The sequence below is a fragment of the Netta rufina genome (genome assembly GCF_964035555.1).
Source record: "Netta rufina genome assembly, chromosome: 2".
NCBI lineage: Eukaryota > Metazoa > Chordata > Aves > Anseriformes > Anatidae > Netta > Netta rufina.
In genome coordinates, this window is record NC_140124.1 from 33982584 (window position 1) to 34002582 (window position 19999).

Genomic DNA, 19999 nt, shown 5'->3' on the forward strand with positions numbered 1-19999 from the left:
TTACACCTCCTTCCATCCAAACTTCCCCACTAAAAGTATGACTATTAGTGCTCTACTAACGTAAACCACCCAGGCAGTATAACAGATATTTAGTACCCATCTTAATAAAAGATGGGGTTGGGCAGCGTGCTGGTTCATTGACTGGCCAGTACATTTGTTGGCAATCAGCAAGCCACACGCAATGCTCACCCTCTGGGGTTCTCTGAACATTTTGCCCTGCACACTTAGATGAACACCTTCCAGGAGAAGCCAAGCCTCTCTGGCTCCACCAAGCTTCACTCAGCAGAGACACCTCCTGCCCCTTCAGCAGATCCCTGCTCCATAGCCCTCACTGAACAGGCCACATCTCCTGAGCAAAAAGGAGAAAGCGCTTGTTTCATTTGCTCAGGAAATCTTCAGTCTAACAGCAGATAACAAAGCACTGCAGAAAACTGCATGGTTTAGGCCAAGACATTATCATTGCAGCACAGAATAGCAGAACTGACCATTTTTCAAGAAAAAAAAGCTCCAGCACCTAGAAAAGCTACCTGTAGTTACAACGGTATTCCTGGCAGAAACCCAAGGCTTTCCTACAACTCCTACAACTGCCGCTGTTACTAACCCCACCCCTACAGACAGAGGAATCAAGGATTTAGCCAAACTGGTTCAAATTCAAACTTATGCTTCCACGATGACTTCCTCTGCAAACCATCTTGCTCTCCCCTCACTGAGTTGGTCAACACAAGCAGGCAGATGTTAAAGCAGGGCACTAAGGTAACCACGCTGTCGAAATGCAAGCTGAGCCAGGAACCCAGGTTAAAGCAGAGGTTTTAAAACACAAGCGCTTCACTGCGGAGCCACCAGAGCCTAACAGCCCTGCCTGGTCCATCCAGAGCAAAGCAAGAGTGGTCACAGTAGCAGGAGACGTCACCTGTGCAGTTGTTTTTAGGAGGGGAGTTTACCTCACCAATTTTCACTTCACGGAAAGCAAGAAGAAAGCCTTTAAGCACCGCATCATTAAGACTTAAGTCTGTTTCTAAGAAATCAAGACCACCAAAGTAGCTTTCTTTCCAGCTTATATTTCACACCTCAGGAGACGTTTGAAAACATGCTTCTAATTATCTTGTCTCAAGGAAGATTAAAAGATGATTTATAAACAAATGTACCATTTATCACATCACATTCTAAGCACGGAGTGGGGGAGGACATTCACAAAAACATGGCTTGTACAAACTTGCTGGAAGTGTCGTGGAGAATAGACAAAGTTAGTCAGTGTAATAATACCTTAATAGATGCGCCTGCAAAACGAGAAAGTTGTTTGATGTGCTGTCCCTGCTTGCCAATAATAGCTCCAACTGCCAAGGCTGGGATGAACAGATGAACAGTCTCAGACTCGGGCTGTTGCTGTGGGGAAAAAGGAAATATGCAGTGAATGTTTTTGAACATTATGAATCAGACTGACAGGAAAACTGGTATGGAACAAGCATGCATGGAAATGAGGGAGCAATCTTATGATGCCCTCTGAAGTCTGAATATTAAGGGTCTGCCTTTTCTCTGGAAATCATTGAAATCACAGAACATGAAAGAACAGTTTGAGCCAAAAGAGGATTCTTCTGTCTTTTAGAAAATAATTGCAATTTTCATGCTAAGAAGTTCTTCTAAAAACCATCGAGCCGTTGCTTCTTCACAAGGCATTCGTTCTTACCTGTCACTGTCTTGATGCGTTTCCACATGCAAGACTCTGCAGATGAGGCTGCCACAAGTGAACGGGCTGCAGTCAGAGCAGCCAAACTCTTTCTAGTTTTCCTAGCTATTTTTTTTTTCTTTTTTTAATTTTAGATTGTGCTGAGGGCTGCACAAAAAGCCTCAGAGTTACATATACGCTACAATTTCCTTTGTGTGGGAGTACTCTGGAATGATAGCCAGCGTAAAAACTGCCAGTGGTTCCTCCTGGGTAACATTATGCAACAGCCGGGGTCCTGGCGGTGGGCCCGAGGCAGGCCGGCAAATTCAAGGCAAGATGAGGCACTCGTACCAGTGAGAGGGCCCGAGCACTGCGCCCACTGCAGACCAGGCACCACCGCGGTTTTCTCTATGGCTTTTGAGCAGACAGCCCAGCTGGAGAACACCATCTCACACTCGAGATCCTCTTTACATGCTGCATAGCACTGATCAGGCTGCAGGGCTACGTATGCCCCGCTAAACCCTACTTATTTTACCAGCCTCAGGAGCAGCTTCTGAAGAGCTCGTCTTGGGCTAGCGGAGCACCGCCGAGTACCCACTACACTGCAGTGCCATTAATCCATCCGTTTACGTCAGGATTACTTCTCAAAAGCACTTCACGCAAGCCCTTTTGTGAACTAGAAGGCATTGAAGACCTCTATTGAAAAAAATTCCTTCCTCTGAGTCGCCCTCGCATGCAGCTTCTGAATTTGTTGCCTTCATCCCTAGCAGGAGGGCCAGTGAGCCCTCTTCCTGCAGGGGTCTTCAAGGGAAAGACCTTCACCTCCACCCTCAGTGCCTGCCCCAGGGCCCAGCCCCAGCACCCACTGGCAGAGCAGGGGGACCAGCCCGGCTCCCTTTGCTCTCCTGTGCATCGTGGGGAGGTGACAGGCCCACATGCAGAGCCTCACCAAAGCAGCCTCTGCTGCTATACTTTAAGAAACAGACACCCTCTATGCAACAGAAAACAAAAAGCTGCTAATTTTGTTGTAATCCAACAACAAGAAGCTATCACTACTTTAATTTAAGCGTCTCAGGAACTTCTTTCAAAGTCCCAGCATGCTAACCGTAAACAAATGAGAATGAAAAGCTCCTTTCCAAGTTTTACCGCTTTCTTTCGGTAAACACAAGTCAGCCATAACCTCAGGGGAAACAATTCCAGGAACAGCTCCATGGACCAGGTGAAGAAACCCCAAAATAGGGCATGTAGGATAGAAACGCACTCTGCCAGTTGCTTTAGGTGATCGCACCCCTTACACAGCTTGCCCCGTGTTTCCACAGCAGCATTCACAGGCAGCTTGTGCTGATCTTAGCCCATGTTTTCTCCTGGACCCAGGATCCAGCCCCCCACAGCCAGCCTCCCGGCTCCTCCTTGCGACTTGGAGCCGGCAGGACGGCAGCTCCGGCTGATGTGTGGTGCTGGCGGAGGGTCCCTGACCTGAATAACCACAGAGCCACACAAATGGCAGTCCTGGAGCAAGGGAGGAAGCGAGAGTAACTAGGTCAGGGCATGGGAAAAGGTGGAGCAGCCTTTTTAGTCTGCCTAGAGCAAGGTTTAAACAATCTCAAAAACTACGCCCTGAAAGTACGTAGCTGTAATGAAAGATAGCAGTCATTTCGGTAGAGATGTTGAACCACTTTCCAGCAGATTACTCATTTTCTCCTCTTATTGCTACCAACATCCTGTGAGTGTACTCAGAGTAAATCCTTTTACATCTTCATCGTGAATCCAGCAAGATTTCCAGTAATTTGGAAACGCTACCGTGGATGCCTGGCTGATGGCATCATGTCGGAGAAGTTTCTGAACGGATACAAATTGGCGAGACATTTGTATGTTCCAGTTGTGTTGCGAGGACCCATGCTACCTGCACTGGGTGTAGACGCAATGACTCTTTGCAGCCAAGCACAAACAGCTTAACAGACAGCTTAGCTGCTCTTTGCAGTGACCGCTACCTTCAGTTAACCCCACACCAACTCCTGCAAGAGTCCACTGCCAAATATTTCCTCCCCACGTGCAGCTCCAGCCCTCCCCGTCCCAGCTCCACTTTAAGCTAACTCCTACAACGCTGCTATAGATCAAACATGCAGCCTGAGCTGGGTGTCAAGAAGTTGCGCAGCTTCTGCCTCGATCCACCTCCAGACATCTCTCTCCTGTACAAACAAAGCAAACTTCATTACTTTTGTTTGCAGGTATTTCCTGCCTCCCCTCTGTTGCCCATCTGCCTGCAGCCCAGTTTTCCCCTCTTCTTCCCAAAGCTTGATTTCCAGCCGCTCTCTTGGCTAGGTTCAATTCACCACCGAAATTCCTTTCTGCTGCCTCACCCTTAAACATGAAACAGGGGCAACAAAGGCAACTGGAGACAGAAAACATACCCGTGCCTTCCCAACCCTACAGCCCGCAGCTCTCTCCCCATCTATCCTTATAATTTTGACTTGCTAATATTTATTTATGCATTGTGAGTGAGGATCCTTAACATCACAATCCCATTTTGGTGTAATAGTGATATATGTTTATTAGGGAAGGGAGGAGAATTTGTCCATACTGAGCTGATTGCATATCATCCTTTTTCATATTCTTGTTTACAGAAGTACATTGGCACGTGTGTAACCAAATTCATCTCCAGTAAAATATAGGATTTAAAGAAATTACGTCCATTTCCTCAGCCACACCAATTTTTAATCACTCAACAGAAATAATGTTTGATTTGTTTTAAAGCAAGAACATCAAAAAAGACAGGTCTTTCTTTTTTCTTTTGGCAGAAATCAAGTATAACAAAGACTTCAGGAGCAAATAAATTGAACTTGGAGTTATGATAATCTGTTCATGTCCTTACCCACAATAATTTAAAAATAATTTTATATTTACTGGAAGACTTTCTTCCAAAAGAAACACATCAAAACATAATGCAATGACTGCACCACCCATCAATCTCACAGATGCTTCTGGTGAGCTTAGGAGGGGAAAAAAGTCAACTATAATTTAATCTTCTCCATGCCATGCCACATAAGTCATGTAGCTTTCCAGGAACTTCTAGCATGAGTTATATCAGAAATAGATTCCTAGATCTTAAACATATGTTAGAGGCACTAAATTTAGGAAACTCTTTTCCAAATGTGTGCAATCCGAGCTTCACATTCACTCCCATCACAAGGCCAAAAGCAGCTTCCTTAGATGTATAGTTAAAATTTAAGGACTAAAATGCATATATTTTGGAGAATAGTCATCCATTTGGACTCCAGAGAACACCCTGCAGTTCATCTTATAGTTGTCTTTCTAAATTTAGAGTGCTACTAAAAAGACTGTTTCCAAGCTATGAGGATAGGGGGAAAGATGCTTTATCAGGTCATGTTTATTGTGCTTTAACAGGAGCTGTAGCACTCTAAGATAGGTTCACTAAGATTTACAGTGAATTTATCATGTTACCAGGTTTATAGCCTCCTTAGAGAACAATGAATCTTTTTTTTTTTCTTTCAGAATTTTAAAACTTCCTAAAGATAGTTACCTTGTGATAGGTCTTCATCATCTTTTTACTTTGAAAGGCCTTACCTGTATGGTTTTAACATGTATGTGTTTTTCAGTGTAAAGATTAAAGTAGCATGCACTCTTTATCAAAGTTGCAGAGTTCATTAATCATGGAACTAGTAGTAGTACTCATCAACTAGTTTTTGACACCAGTAAGGTCTCCTGCATGTGGAGAGTTGTTTGTACTCTATGCTTCCCAGTTAACTTCATTTTCCACCCACATGACAAAATAGTTTGTTCAAGACCAGCCCTGCGAACTGACTTCACATAAACACATAGAAAAAAAACTTGAAAAGTATGAATCTAAGCTCTTCAAGTCACATCTGGTCCATATGTCCACCTGAACTTCTAAGTAAGCACCTCAGATGCCTGTGGTGCACAGAACTCTTTTGCCCCAGCAATATTTGTTAGATGGGCTCAGGACTAGTTGCTTCCTAATTTTATCCAGGTCCAAATAATATATAACAAGCAGGGGGGATTGTCTTTGTTTTGCTCATTAATGCTACCTGATGGGAGCTCAGCTGTTGATCGAACAGCTTACTTTGGGTTTGACCTGCATACTTCTGGGTGGCAGGGCAGGAAGCCTGCGCACACCTGAGAGAGATCTGGGGAAAGATTTTGGTCTCAGATAGGCGGGGCGCCCAGACTCCGCCAGAAGGTTTGCTCAGATGGAGAATTTCGTTTCTTAGAATAAAAAAAGAACAACTCCGGAAACTGAGATTTCTTAGTTCTAAGAAACAGATTCTTCAAGAGCACACTGACCAGAAACAATTAATTTGGTTCATAAACAGCTGCTAATACTCGCTTTGTTGCTACAAAAATCAGCATGCTTTAAACAAAAACAGACTTAATAAGCATTTTTCATCCATATCCAGCACGTTTAACTAATGAAAACAATTTTAAATGCCATTTTTGTTCATTAATTGGATTCCAATTTCCATCCAAATGTAGCCTGATGAAAATTAGAACTTAAAAATTAATCAAGCAAATACGAAAAGCACCATTCATTTAAAAAACACACAGAAAATAGAGCAAATACATTAACGAAAGCAAACTAACCTGAATATGTGTTTAAACAGAAAGATTCACTATGTGAGCAAAAGGTAGCTGTGGTGCTACAGGCTCCATGAAGGTTTGCAGAAAGGTAACTGAAGTACTGATGTAAAATGAAATAAGTTGACTTAAATCACATTTCCTGCTTGCTCATTTAAATCATGACTGAAAGCAATAATCTAACACACAGATGTAAGTTAGTTGCACTGCTGGATGAAGCCAAGCAACTCCTGCACACAGTAACTAACATTTTAGACTAGCCCAACTCTTTTTCCCCTAGCAGCTTGGATGCATTTCCTTCCAGACCTCCTACAAGTTCACGAACACCAGCCCCAGCCCTCTGCTATCTGTCCCTCGTGTAACAGCCCACACCATTTTCTTTTTTTTTTTTTTTTAATTACTTCTATTTTAAATTCCCACCTCCTTCCAAGATTTAACTTAATCTGATCCTAAGCCCTGTAACACCTGCTGCTTGCCTGGAGCCCCTGCACTGCAGGCACCATAGGATGGTCCCATCCCTCCACCCAGACTCCACAACCCTATAGAAGATTTTTCCTGGGCATTTTTCCAGAAGAAGCATTTCTCCACTACCATCCCCTACCACCTGAGCAACCTGGCTCAGCACGGAATGGTTATTTTTGTTTCCAGAGCCTCTGCTGAGGTGAGGTTATTCCCTTCACTGGGGTATACACTTAGTGTAAGGTCTCATCACTACTCACCCACAGCTAGAAGCTGAAGACTCCCAGTCAGGCAAATCTGCAGGTTCTTCCTGCACCTACCTGAACTGCTTGCACACTTAAAAAGATCTGTAGAGCCCCAAAGGTTTCCTGTGGGATAAGCTTATTTTAACACAGTTCCAGCGCATCAGTCCTGCAAACTGTGCATGAACAGAAAAGCATTTCCCTTACCTACTGCATCAGAAGAAGCAGCATTTATCATCTTCTCACGCTTGCATAACAGCCAAAGTCTGGCCAGGCAAGAATGAACACTCAAAAATCACAGATGATTCTTCAGATGGATGGTGGTGGGGAAAAGTAGGACCCAGACCAACAAAACTGTGGGACTGCACATCACATCTGGGGACTGGTTTTGGGTTTTGTCATTGTCTTTTTGTCTTAAATAGAGTTTTGCCTCCTCTGATCTTCCCCAAGATAAACCTTTCTCCTGCTTTCAGCCAGCATGAGTGTGTTCCCACCCTTTGAAGGGCTAGTGAGGGGAAATGGGTTTTATTTCATGTCCCTCATGTTAACTTGAGCACTAATCTCTGTCTTTTTCTACAAGCCTGCCAACAGCATGATTTTTTTTCCCAGTCATCTTTTTAAGTGTCTCCACAGACCCCTTGCTCCATCAAACGTATGTGGTTGGTAAACCCATTGCAACATTTGGGATAAGGCTGTAAATCTTTAAAAATATTGCACCCACTGAAGTAAATAGGATTTTGTGCCAGACGTCAGTGGGAGCAGAATCAGATCGCTGTTTTCTAAGCCTGTTCTGCATTCCCAGTATATGTTTTCATTTACTCTAAATGTGCTGCAAATGAATTACCTTCGGATGAGGCATTTATTTTAAGTCACAAAGTCATGTTATCCATTTCTAGCCAGCATCAGTTTTTAGCTGTGAGGGAAATAAGAACTATTTTAAGACCGCATGAAACAGTTTCAGCCAATGTTTGTCTACCATCTAGCAGAGTGGGTTATTGCTTTTGCTGGTCTTTGTTGTTGTTGTTAAAAGCTAAACAAATCCACTCAGTAAAAAAGAGACACTAGAATATAACTGCTTTAAGAAGCTCTCATTTCCCATCTTCCTTTCCCAACTGCCACGATCAGGCAGGACCAAGATTCCAGCGACCCACTTGGTCTTCAAATACCTTAAGCTTTGTCAGGAAGCCATGTACCATTTTCTTCAGATCCCCTACCAGATACAAAGCCAAAACTTAAACCATGTTTTTGCAATGCCCTGTGAAGAATTATTCTGGCCTACAGCTGCACTAAGCATTCTTATTTAGGTAGTAATAAAAGTTTGCAGAAAGGGGAAAACCAACATTAAGCCAAGTATCCCTGAAGACATTCCAGTAAGAATCAATGCATTAACATAAAGTTAGCTTTTGACACTGGTGGAAGAAATCCTACTGTATTCATTTTGATACTAGCACTAAAACTAAGCCTTCATTAGAAACAAAAGACTCGTTAAGAAAAGCATGAAGTACTGGTAGATATGCCTAATCTGACCCAAAGCTTTATAACACCCTTGAAAATACCTTCTGGGTTACCATTTCGTACATCAGTTGAAGTGGTGCTGCCAGTTTAATATAAACCGAAGCCTAAGCTTCCCTACTCCCCAAGCTTTCTGCATTTATTTAGAAGAGATTAAGCTTTTAGACCTGCAGCACAAGCTTTCTGCCATCTTGCCTCCACCCAGAAGGTAATGGAGAGTTCTCACTGCTGAATTCAGTCTGCAAAGAGCTAGCAAAACACAATTTAGAAGTGATGCACGTTTTTGGCGTAGCTTTGGACCCACCTCCCCCATCCACACAGAGTACTGCCACCACTCACCCATGGCTGCATCTTCCCATGAGCTCCAAGTTGGTGCAAGGAGGGGTGTGAGAGGTTTCCAGCTACAACAAGGAGCTCCCCCAGCAGCTTCACCGCCACACTTGCAGCAACTTTCTCCTAGTGTGGCCGGGAGCTCATGACACCACCTCGTTCCACCACCCAGATCAATACAACACACTGTACTGGGTATAATCGACTCCCTCTTGCCCCCAGGGGCATTACTGCTTCTTCGCAGACCAAGCTGATCATTGCCCACTAGCCGTACCCTAAAATAAGCAAGATTTTAAGAGTAGCCTCTTAGTAGTATTCACTCCACTTCTTGGCTCTGAACTTGAGTGCTTTTCATCACCATGATCTTCTACCTGGCAAGCCAAGGGGATCTCCTCATACTACTAGAAGTCGCTACCACAACTACACTCATCAGAAGTGGTTCCAATAGGGAAACCTAGCCAGGAACGGGGAGGATAGCAATCGCAGAGGCAGTGAGGGAACATTTTCTGGCAGGCTGGTTATAAGGCATTTCACAAGCAGGAACAGGTCTGACATATTTCTGAACACGGCATGAACCCTGTTTTTGCAAAATCTGATTGGCCACTATGCCAAAAAAAGCAATCTGCTCCCTTTTGTTCTGAACAGATAGCTAAGACCAAAAAACAGCACAAGGAACAGATTCTGCAACTACATAAGAGGGAACTTTGCTGGTCATCCACAAGCAGAAAACCTAGGTATTCAGTGCTCTAACACCACACAGCCACTAAAACAAAAGTGATGCTTACGTATAAAAGCACTTGCACTGCAAAACTCATGGCTGTGACGCATCAGCCACTGGACACCGCAGACTCCTCAAAGGTACGCATGAAATCAATGGCTTTGAAAGACCTCAGACTTCATTTCTGCTTTATGAAGGCAGTGCTCTCAGAAGCTGCAGGGAAAACAGGTTGTGAAAACACAGGGAGGTCACTTGTTTTTCCATCACGTTTAACAAACAAGAGATGGAGCCAGCTACACCAGAATGAGGACTTGACCTATTTTTGGTTTTGGCCTGAAGGAGCTCAGCACACTGTACTAACAAAGTATTATTTGGTACCTTAAGGAATTAAACTTCTAATTTAGCTTAATATTCAGAAGATGCTGAGCCTGTTAATTAGAGTTTCAGTTAGAGTTCAGGAGACTGAGATGTTCACAAGCATCACCGAAATCTCCCCACCACAAGAATATGGGAGCAGGGCACCAGCACAAGCTCTCATCTCTAGTCCCAGGGAGCTACAAAGAAAAATACAAGTATCCAAAACTTCAGGGAGGAAGGTACCATTTTTATTTTAAAAACAGTGCATTCCTGCTTAGACAGAGACACTCTTTGCATTATGACAGCCTCAGAACCGTATGAAGAGCTATTAAGAATAGCTGAAGACTTCAACACCTTGGAAAAGATGCCTGCCATCAACCTGACAGATTTTTGTGCATCATACGGTGCCAGCTGCATTTTTGCTCCCCACCATCCCCCTCACTGGGGACCACTCCATCTCCAGAGGCAGAATAGTTTCTGATTACTCCCGACATGGGCCCCCGCCAACACAGCATGGCAGGACAGGAGGAGCTGTGGGAGGACCAACCATTTTCTCTACCAATTGAACAATCCCACACCATTATGCAACCTGGAGCACATTTTTTAGGTGTCAAAGAAGTTTCATTCATAAATTTAGAAAACTAAGCAGGTGCCATATTCAGGGCACCAAGGTTACAATCTCAAAAAGAAGTCTGATGGGCTAGTAGCTTTTTTATTTTTGAGACAGTGCTGTTGTCCTATAGTACCCTCCTCAAGATTGTGTGTGCTGCACAAGTATGGTTTTCATTTCACTGATATAAAACCATTTTGTGAAAACACTGCCAAATCCTCCTTCATCCCCCCTCAAAACCACATCCTCTTTTGGCTGTAGGACAGCTCCTTACAAAATCATCTACTGCTTAACAAGCTAACCAAATTAGGGCAAAGCCACTTAGACTACACAAATTATAGATGTACATACATTACTACCCCTGGGTAGTTCAGACAACAGTTGCACAAGCTAATCCTATCAAACTCAGACATCCAAAGGAGCCCAACTGCACCAAGAAAGAGTCAAAGTACCTGGAAACATAGGACAGTTTTTCCTCTTCCTTGTCTCTCTCATCTATGCTCAGGGCATCAAATGAAGGCCCTTCAATGAAGCAATTTTTCATTTTAAATTACTGTTCTTTCCTGCCAAAAGCACAATACAGTTATTTCTTCTCACATCTATGCGATATAGAAGAACTCTTCTTTATTATTTCTGAACATTACTGGAGAATAAAGAAGGAATCTGTCTTGAACACAACATCTTCTAAGAAAGTTTCCCATTGGCATGTTCCTCACCTGCAACAAAAAGCCTTAAAAGATGGCGAAAAAGGAAAGCAACCTCTTAAGCCCAGCTGCACAGGGATGATTCTTCATCATTGGAGAAAGGTGGTTTGATTTCTGTTTACTGTAGGAAACTGCTTTTTTCTTCTCCCCCACCCCCAGAAGTCTCTATGCATATCCCACAACCTAAAAATTAACTGTGAGGCTAAAGAAAAGGTTAGAAAAATGCATTTTGACAGCTACTGTCGGTGTGCAAAACTGCCAGTACAGAAGGCGGCTGCGCTGTGAGCAGAGGAGCAGCTCCTCACCTCAGCTAATTCTCACAGAGCAGACACTCAGCTGATTCCTACAGGAACTTGTGGATGCAGGAGACCAGCTGGCATGACCTCCTCTCAAGGAGGAAAGCTGTCTCCTTCTCACCTTTTGATGTGTTTCAGTACATCTAACAGGTGTCAGAGATCCTTTAACAGGAGCATTACTTCTACCTCAGTGTTTCAGGACATTCAAGGGCAGGATGAATTCCCAATTCCCTCCCCCATCCCTTGGGATGCCAACTTTCAGACCCAAAGGCTACCAAAAAAATGCAATCAGATGTACAATTAAGCACAAAAATTCAATTATAAGAGAAAGGGTGCAACCCACTTAACCCCAGTAGATTGGCCAAGTATATTTAATTGAATGACTGTACATCGTTGGACTTCAAGACAAGGATTTCTTGTTTGGTTGATGTTTTAAGCTCCTCAGCTTCACACAAGAACAACCCTTTATTCTTGTGAGACAAGCACGTTCATATCCTCCCCAAAGTTCAGAAGACAGAAACAGAAAGTTCATCACAACAGCTATGAGCAGTACAACACTATCTGAAGCAGTTTGTCTGGGATACTTCTCAAACATTTTTCTTGGTAACGCAACTCCTGGAAAATGTAAGCATGGGCGTACTCACTTTTACAGAACCTTATTTTCCTTCTCGTACACAACCCAGTTCTGTGTGCTCAGCTCATGATATGTCTACAAGTGACAGGAGGCAGACTAACAGAACTGTTGGTAGTTGTGTCCGAACTGTAGCACACAAGCGTTTGTGTGCAGAGCTAAGGAGAGAGATTTAAGGGTAAACACAAGTGGTGGCTCTTCAGACCCACACGCAGCTGGACAATACATCAACTACAAACAGGAACGGAAAGGCCACCAGTCCTTAGTTCAGTCACACAAGAGTACACAGTCATCAAGAAAGCCATTAGTGATATCATATCAGGATCATAAGAGTAAAATCACATAAATTTACCAGCATCAAGAATTTTTAACTCAATATTCTCAACCAACTGATACATTGCTCAACTCCTACATTTTCCTCCAATCTTAAGATGTTCCAACAATTCCTTGCCTGTCTTTTAGGAGGACAGAGAAAGCACACATCTTGGGTTTTTGCAAGAAGAGACAAAAAACTCAAAATAATAGAAATATGCAATGTCGTTGCATCCCCTTCAAATGACTATACAAAATGAGTGCTTTGAACAGGCAAACAGAGCCTGGACTTCGCAATATAAAGAACTGTTGCTAGTGATAAGCAAATAAACAAACCTAATGGTTATCTGGCACTAGACCTGGTGCTCAGACCCATTAGCCACGTGCCCGCACACGTGCGCTTACAGCCAGCCAGACAGATCCTAAGGACAGCCTGTGCCTTCCTGCATGCACTCTACTGCCAGGACAGAGGGTAAAGCAACAAGCAGCTTCTGAGACAGAAGCTACGTCTGGTAACCTAAATTAGATAAGGCTGTAATAAGAATCCTATGAGTCTTATGAATCACTGTGGAAACTGACCCTAGAGAATGAGGCTCTTGGGTCAGGTGAAAATTGCTCTCATGAACATGGCTCAGGCCAAAGTGCTAAATCCAACACAGGTAACATGAACATCTCCCATGGCTGTGATGCTGGGCTGATGCTGAAGCAGGTGGAGAAGAGTGTTCACACTCTTATTTAATATGTATTGAAGTTCCACGTGGAGAGATGGAGAGGAGGAAGCACCACACAGCTCTCAACAGCACAATGAGACCTCCCAAACTACTCAGTTCCAAGCTCTTGAAAACTTGAATTTAGGAATACTTGGCTATGGCTGTGTAGCTAGGAGTTCAGACTTGTCACTCTAAGCTCTGGCAGAGGAACAAAACCCAAACCTGTTTATGGTGTGGATTTTTCTCTTTCCACCCGTGTAAAAAAGCAACAACAGGAATATGACAGATGCTTGTTTTGATAATTAAGACAACACCTCAGTTTCTTTGGGAGTCAAGTCCTACACAAATTCACAGCAACACCTTGTGCCTAGAAAATACTACATCTGCAGGATGAACTGCATATGGAAACATTTCTGTAAATGCCCCAAGCCTACCCACCTACCTCTTCTGACCTACAGGAGGGACACTTGCAACTCTATCTCCATGATAAGGTGAAGAAAATACCTTACATACCTTACATACATTTGAACGTATTGAGAAAAAAGCTTCACAGCTCTCAGGAGGCTCTAGGTTATGAGGGAACCTCCTGAGCAAATTTACACTGATAAAAATAAGCAAAACAGCAGTGGGATATATTTAGTACACCCTGGTGCCAGCAGTATTTTCAGAAATTATTTTCAAGTGCCTGAAAGGGATATCCTCAATGCCAGCTTACCAGCACTACGCATAGGAGGGCATTACTTAAAGCAAGCCAAGGGGTCTTGGGTTGCCCAAACACCTTTGCTAAAACAAGGAACTTGCTAACAAATAGCTTATAGGCAAACAGCCATGAAGCCTCCCTCTGATGTCTTCATTAACATTTCTAAGACCTTCTTTCCCTTAAGTCTTTTTTAAACTTTTTTTTTTTTAATTTATTATTTGCTCTCCTAGATCCCCCTCTGTGGCTACCTTTTGCCTTTCCATTTTTTTTCACTTCTCTTCTAAATATAGACAGCCCTTTCCACTTGTTCTTTTTTTTCCTATATGCCCCCAATACTGTATTTGAACAGTATTAAAAGTTTTATTTCAAAAATAAAATGTATTACTGAAGGAAAAAAAGTTAGAGGAGAAAAAATGAGAAGTTAACAGAAAGTAACCTCATACAGAAGAGGTAAGAGCTTTTGTAGAACACAAAATAGAAAATCAAGTTTCTGTTTTCCAAAAACATCCATTTAAAAAGAAAAAAGACAAAACTCATCGTTTTCCTTGTTTTCCTCACCCCAGAGATGGAGAGGTACTCCTAAAGCACATGAGAGGGGCTGGCTTGCCAAAGCTCACAAAATGACCTACTATAAGGTAATACACAAGTAAATAAAGTTGTGGGAGTTTCAATTGTTCATGCATTTGTGTTCCAGCAGCTCTTTGCTTCAGGTTCAGGGGCTTTCCTGGTACCAGACCCAAGATCCACAAAAGCCATAAGAACTCATTCTTCGTGTTTACGAGCTTGTCCCTCATTAGCTTATCACACATACTGACTACCTGGAACAGGAGCCAGAGAGATTCAGACGGCAAGGTCCATCCAGCTCCAAAGTCTCTACATTTTCTACAAAGTAACACTTGTTTCTTGGTGACCTTTTTCCAGATGGTACCACTATCGGCCACTATCCTATTTCCCAAAACCCAGAAACTTCCAGAGATCCCAGTAGGCCAAAAAAGGTGCATCTGTGGGGGAGAGTGGCCTACTAACAGAGGGACAGACATGTATAAGACCAAAATTGCCAAATTCAACACTGTTTGGGTGTGTATTCAAAGCAAAAGCAAGAAAGAATCATGACAAGAGAAAAAGTGGGGAAAAAATGAAAACAAAACAAGTGAGGAACAAAGCCATAGGCTTACACTGTGAAACTCTCAAGAAGAGTAAAGCAATTTGCAAATTTGAAGAAACAAGAAAAAACTACAGTCTTCATGACCACCAAAGCAAAGAAAGTTATATACTGTTAACAAATCATCTCTAGTTTCTCTAAAATAGAATAAATTGAGGCATGCCATTACAACAACAGATGGCATTTTACACAATACAATGAAGCCAAAACCTGGGGTCTTTAGTTAGTTTAGTCTACCACTAATTAAACTGGAAAGGAACTGTGGGGAGGGAAAAAATGTTTGTCATACACAGAGGCGCTGCTATTAGCAGTAAGCTAACTGGGTATAAACACATTTCTGTTGTGGTTCTCATTGGAACCTTTTCCTGATAAAGCCACTATTATACTGACTATAGTTTATAATACATTCATATCGCCCAAGCTGTTCATTCCCACAAACAATGCTGCAAGTGTGGAATTTTCCCTGTTCCTTTCAGTGACATTTTCTTGGCTTCTTCCTCTGGGAAAAATATTTAGGCAACAACTTCCCTTTAGTGCAATTTATGTAGGCCCACTTGAGTCGTTTGATGAAGTTCAGTGTGCTGTGCTGCATTTTCACTGTTCTAGTTCATGAAGCCTCAGACCTAGCTCTCTAGATGTTACTGTTGAGCAAAGAGGAGGGCAAAGTCAGCCACATCAGGGTTTGTAAAGCATACTTGTTAAGCATTCAGTTTGAAAATTCATCTTACACCGAGTTACTAACAACCACCACCTGAAAAAAGTTGAAAAAAAGTTGAAAAACCTCCTCTTCCATGTCCGTTGTCTTTTCTTGACCTGCAAGCAGAGCACCTTCTCTTTCCAGAAAGGCTCTGGCACTTTGATACAACAAATTCTCTTCTGCTCCATAGCAAAAACATCTAGTGCTTCACAGTGGTCGTAAATGAGATTTGAATACGATTCTACTGGGCCTTTTCACTTATTTCTTAGAGAACAACATGGCAAGTAAATCACAGGTTTCTGGAGATTAATCCATGTAATTTAAATCCTATATAGTTAGGAATACTTCATTTCAACAGGGCTTGTACCTTTATAAACCTACTACAATCAAACATCTTTGCTACATACAGATCCCTGCTTCATGACTCATTTTTTTACCTTCCAGGTGAGCAGAAGTACAATTGCAGATTAGCATTTTGTTACTTGCGAACTTCCAGCAACCTTAAAATTCCATTTCGTACCTGATTTCTTTGTGTAATAATTTGAGTTCTCTAGAAAACAGAATCTAATACTTCTCCCAGAAATACTGTTTTCTGGTTTCACTGAGCATTTCACTAAATGACCAATGAATGCCTGTTGTCAACATCAGCTACACGGAATATTTTCAGTGTATAAAGCAAGCAGAGAGTCAAATACTTAGGAAACTGACAGAATGTAGCTACTAATACACTGTTCCCAGATCTTCAAGGTAATTTGACAACAGCATTGTACAGACCAACATCACTACCCACCCGAAATCAGAGACTTGCCTTACCCCAAATGGTGGATACGAAGCAGCAGCAGCAGCGGAGGCAACGCTCACTGCGGGAGGTGGTATTCCTGAAGAAGAAGGTGGGAACAGACCCAAGGCATTCAGATTTAATCCAGGAATTAAATGTGCTTGAAGCTGCAATGGCAGAAAAGTTTATTTTAGATTTACAGTTCCCATTAGGTTTAATCAAAATGCTAGCTGACAGACTTTTTGACTTAGTTAAGTTTTAAGTTTAATAAAAATGCTACATGACATAGACCTTTTTAGAAGATGTCAGTATGTTCTTTAAAGTGTTTTCCATCTCCATTACCCCAAGGACTCAGCTTCAAACTTACTTCCCAGACATATGCACAGAGCAATAATGTTAAAAAACACAACTGTACTAGGAGAGGCAGCTGAGAGTCACTTGCTACAACTTAATCGAATGAAATATATAACAAGCTTCGTAGCAAGAAATTCAGGCAATAGTATCATTTACTTTCGGAGTGAACAAAAATTACCAGAGAAAATCACTTTGGCTTTATTCTAAAAAGCACCCAGCCCTCTATAGTCAGAAATCTTACGCACTAGCCCCATTTTATCTTATATCCTACACTATAACCTCATCTTTCCTCCCCGCACACAGGAAATCTTCCCTCCATGCTTGCATAAGATGAAGATCCCACCAGTGCTTGCTGGGAAAGCATCAGCTTTGAATTTTTTTAGTACCATTTTTGACTCTGCCAAATTATTGCCCAGTAATACTGCTATGATTTAGAAAGACCAGCTAGAGACTGACACCATCTCATGACATCAAGATAACCCAGGCATGAAACATCAACAAAACACCTCAACACTTCACCAACTACCCTACTAATCACAACTAATTAAACTTGAAATACATCCAGTAATTGAAGTAGTTTTCTGCTTACCACACCTTTGCCCAGTAGCAGAGCAGAACTCACTAAATGAAGCAAAAATGCAGCACAATAAAAACTTTTTGTACTCGTGTGTAGTTTGAGTCCTGACTTCACACAGCATGGGAAAAAAGAGTGGGGAGAATATTCTCTCCACCCAGTAGTGAAGCCATAAGGAAGAGTCATTTCTAGAAAATGACACTACTGTAAAGTCGAAAAATATTTTCAGCCTGATCCTAGCCCATAAGATTTGGTTACACTAGCACACAAGAAGCTTTTCATGGCTTACCAACAATTGCAGTTGTTTCCCAATATGCATTAGTAATGCTTTGGCAAACTAACATGGTGTGGTTTACTTGTTTTTTTTTTGTTGTTTTTTTAATACAGACAGTTATTCAAAGATGATTGATTTTCTCATACATATAATCAAGAAAAATCTTAATATAGCCTTCTTAAGTTAAACAATTAAAAGCAGCAGAGATCCATCTCCTGTATGTTATCCTTTTAAAATCAAGAGACTAGGAATCATGACTTTAAGAAACATACAGTATAGCACAAACCACATCAGCAAACACATTCCTTTTAAGGCTTCTGCAACAAGAAAACGTGAAATAGTCATCCATTTCCTCAACCTAAATGAATTTCTCAGTTTCCCTACTCAAAACAAACCAGCAGAGAAAGCCTTCATTAATAATAATTTAAAGAAAACACACAAAAGCCCAATGAGCAAATGCAAGACACAACAGAGTGGCTGCAAGGGAGAAATTCTGATTGGATATTAGAAATTTTCCCTAGAGAGACTGTGGACTCTACCCATGGAGGTAATAAGGTAATTACCGAAAGGTAATAAGGCGCTACACCACCTCACTTAGCCTTGAAACAGGCCCTGGACCGAGTGAAAACCATGTTGGGACAGATGACCTCCAGAGGTCCATCACACCTAAACCATCTGTGGTTCTAGCTCCAAAAGGGCCCATGACACAAGACAACTCACGTTCATAGCAGCAATGTCATTTTCATAGGACTCCCTGATTTTCTTCATAATTTCTTCCTCGGCCTTGGCACAAGTTTCGATACTGCCTTTAACTGTAATGGTCCTTTCCGGATTATAGAGTGTCAAGTCCTGCAACCTACAGAGGAAACAGAAGCACAATTAATTAGCAAACAGCAGAAGGTCATCAAGGTTTATCAGCTGCGTGAGGACATCCAAACATGTTGAGTTTGCCCTCCAGACAGCATAATATCAGCTCACAACATGGCTCAGACACTTCTCAGAGAATCTGGAGAAACTCTACCCTCCCAGCAAACCCAACAGCAATCGCCACAGCAAGGCTGGGCTTCACATGCTTGTGATGCACTGAGGTGCAACATGAAATGGAAAATAGCAGACGATGGTAGAACATGAGCTGAAGAGCAGCCCTGCCAGAGGGCTTCAGGTACTTTAGACATCCTAGAAACAGACTAAGAAACTTTTGTTCCTTAAGAACAACAATGGTTTCCTGAAGGAAGAAGGGGAAAAAGCCCATCTCCCAGCAAAACTGCAGGAGAGCCTCCAAATCCTCACAAAGGGAGAACAAAAAGCTGTGTGCAAGTTGCCATTTGCTGTGAAACACCAGTAACTGCCCACAGAAACAGAATGGTTACAGCATTAAGCTCCAGTGCTTTGGTAAGCAACTTAAGCTGGCCCGTTCTGATAAAACAGAAGATGGCTGGGAAGCTGTGCCCGTGTACTGCGAAACAGTGAGCAATTTAAAGAGTTGGAGCAGAATGCAGGAGAAGTAAGGAAGCTGATGATAGAGCAGAGACAGTAGCATGCCAGGCTTTCTCTCTTTCACATCAGACAGTGTGGCAACCTATGCATCTCCATCCAGCAGCAGCAAGCACAAGATGCAGCCACGAAGCAATCTTTCAGTTTCCAGTGTGAGCACCAAGTTACTGCCTCAGGGAGGAAAAGTGGTGGGCAACACCCCAAGTAAGAGAGGAAACTTTCCCAAACCAGCTGCCTTACTTTAACTTTATTGACAAGCTTACCCAAAGCCTAAATGAAGAGAGATCAGGAGAAAGACTAATTAAATGAAACAGAACCAATGGGCATACATGCTCTCTTTTAGGTACTGATAAACCCAGGCAGCTTCATGGAGATATTGTAGGCTTAGCAAAATGATTAAGATAAAGTCCAAGATATTAATGCATGTAAAGCATTAAGGAAGATTATTAATTTCACAAATTGTTTATGGACTATATTATTTGCATCATCATTATAAAGAGAAGTTTGTTTCATGGACTGAAAACCATTGTCTCGTTTACCCTGTATATATATTTTTCCTTTAAGGAAACAGCACTAACAGCCTGCATACTGTTTTCAAAAGTGTTGGCATAAATATTTTAAGTGAGCATGCTGGCCTTACAAAGCCTGTTCTTGAGAAACACTTGCCATTTTGGTGCTTTTTCTCCAGTTGATTGCTCTCTTTTTCATAGATTAATTCTGTAAAAGTTTAACATAGCTTCAAGGAAGACCTCAAGTTCTGTCACCTGACTTTGAATTACCTCTTTTTGATGCATCTCATTCACTCCTA

The 19999-nt window shown here is 42.2% G+C and overlaps 1 protein-coding gene across 2 annotated transcripts in view; it reads right to left on the bottom strand.

The window, feature by feature from the left end:
* Positions 1-19999, bottom strand: part of IGF2BP3 (insulin like growth factor 2 mRNA binding protein 3) — a gene marked incomplete at both ends in the record, with an annotated part of 106939 nt that overhangs the window by 8741 nt on the left and 78199 nt on the right. The window contains 3 exons of one of the 2 annotated variants that reach the window (XM_084306723.1): positions 1264-1383; positions 16534-16662; positions 18418-18553. In XM_084306723.1, the coding sequence (XP_084162849.1) occupies positions 1264-1383; positions 16534-16662; positions 18418-18553 (385 nt within the window). Of the gene's footprint in view, positions 1-1263; positions 1384-16530; positions 16663-18417; positions 18554-19999 lie in introns of both variants that reach the window. The other variant, XM_084306722.1, reaches the window with a different exon arrangement.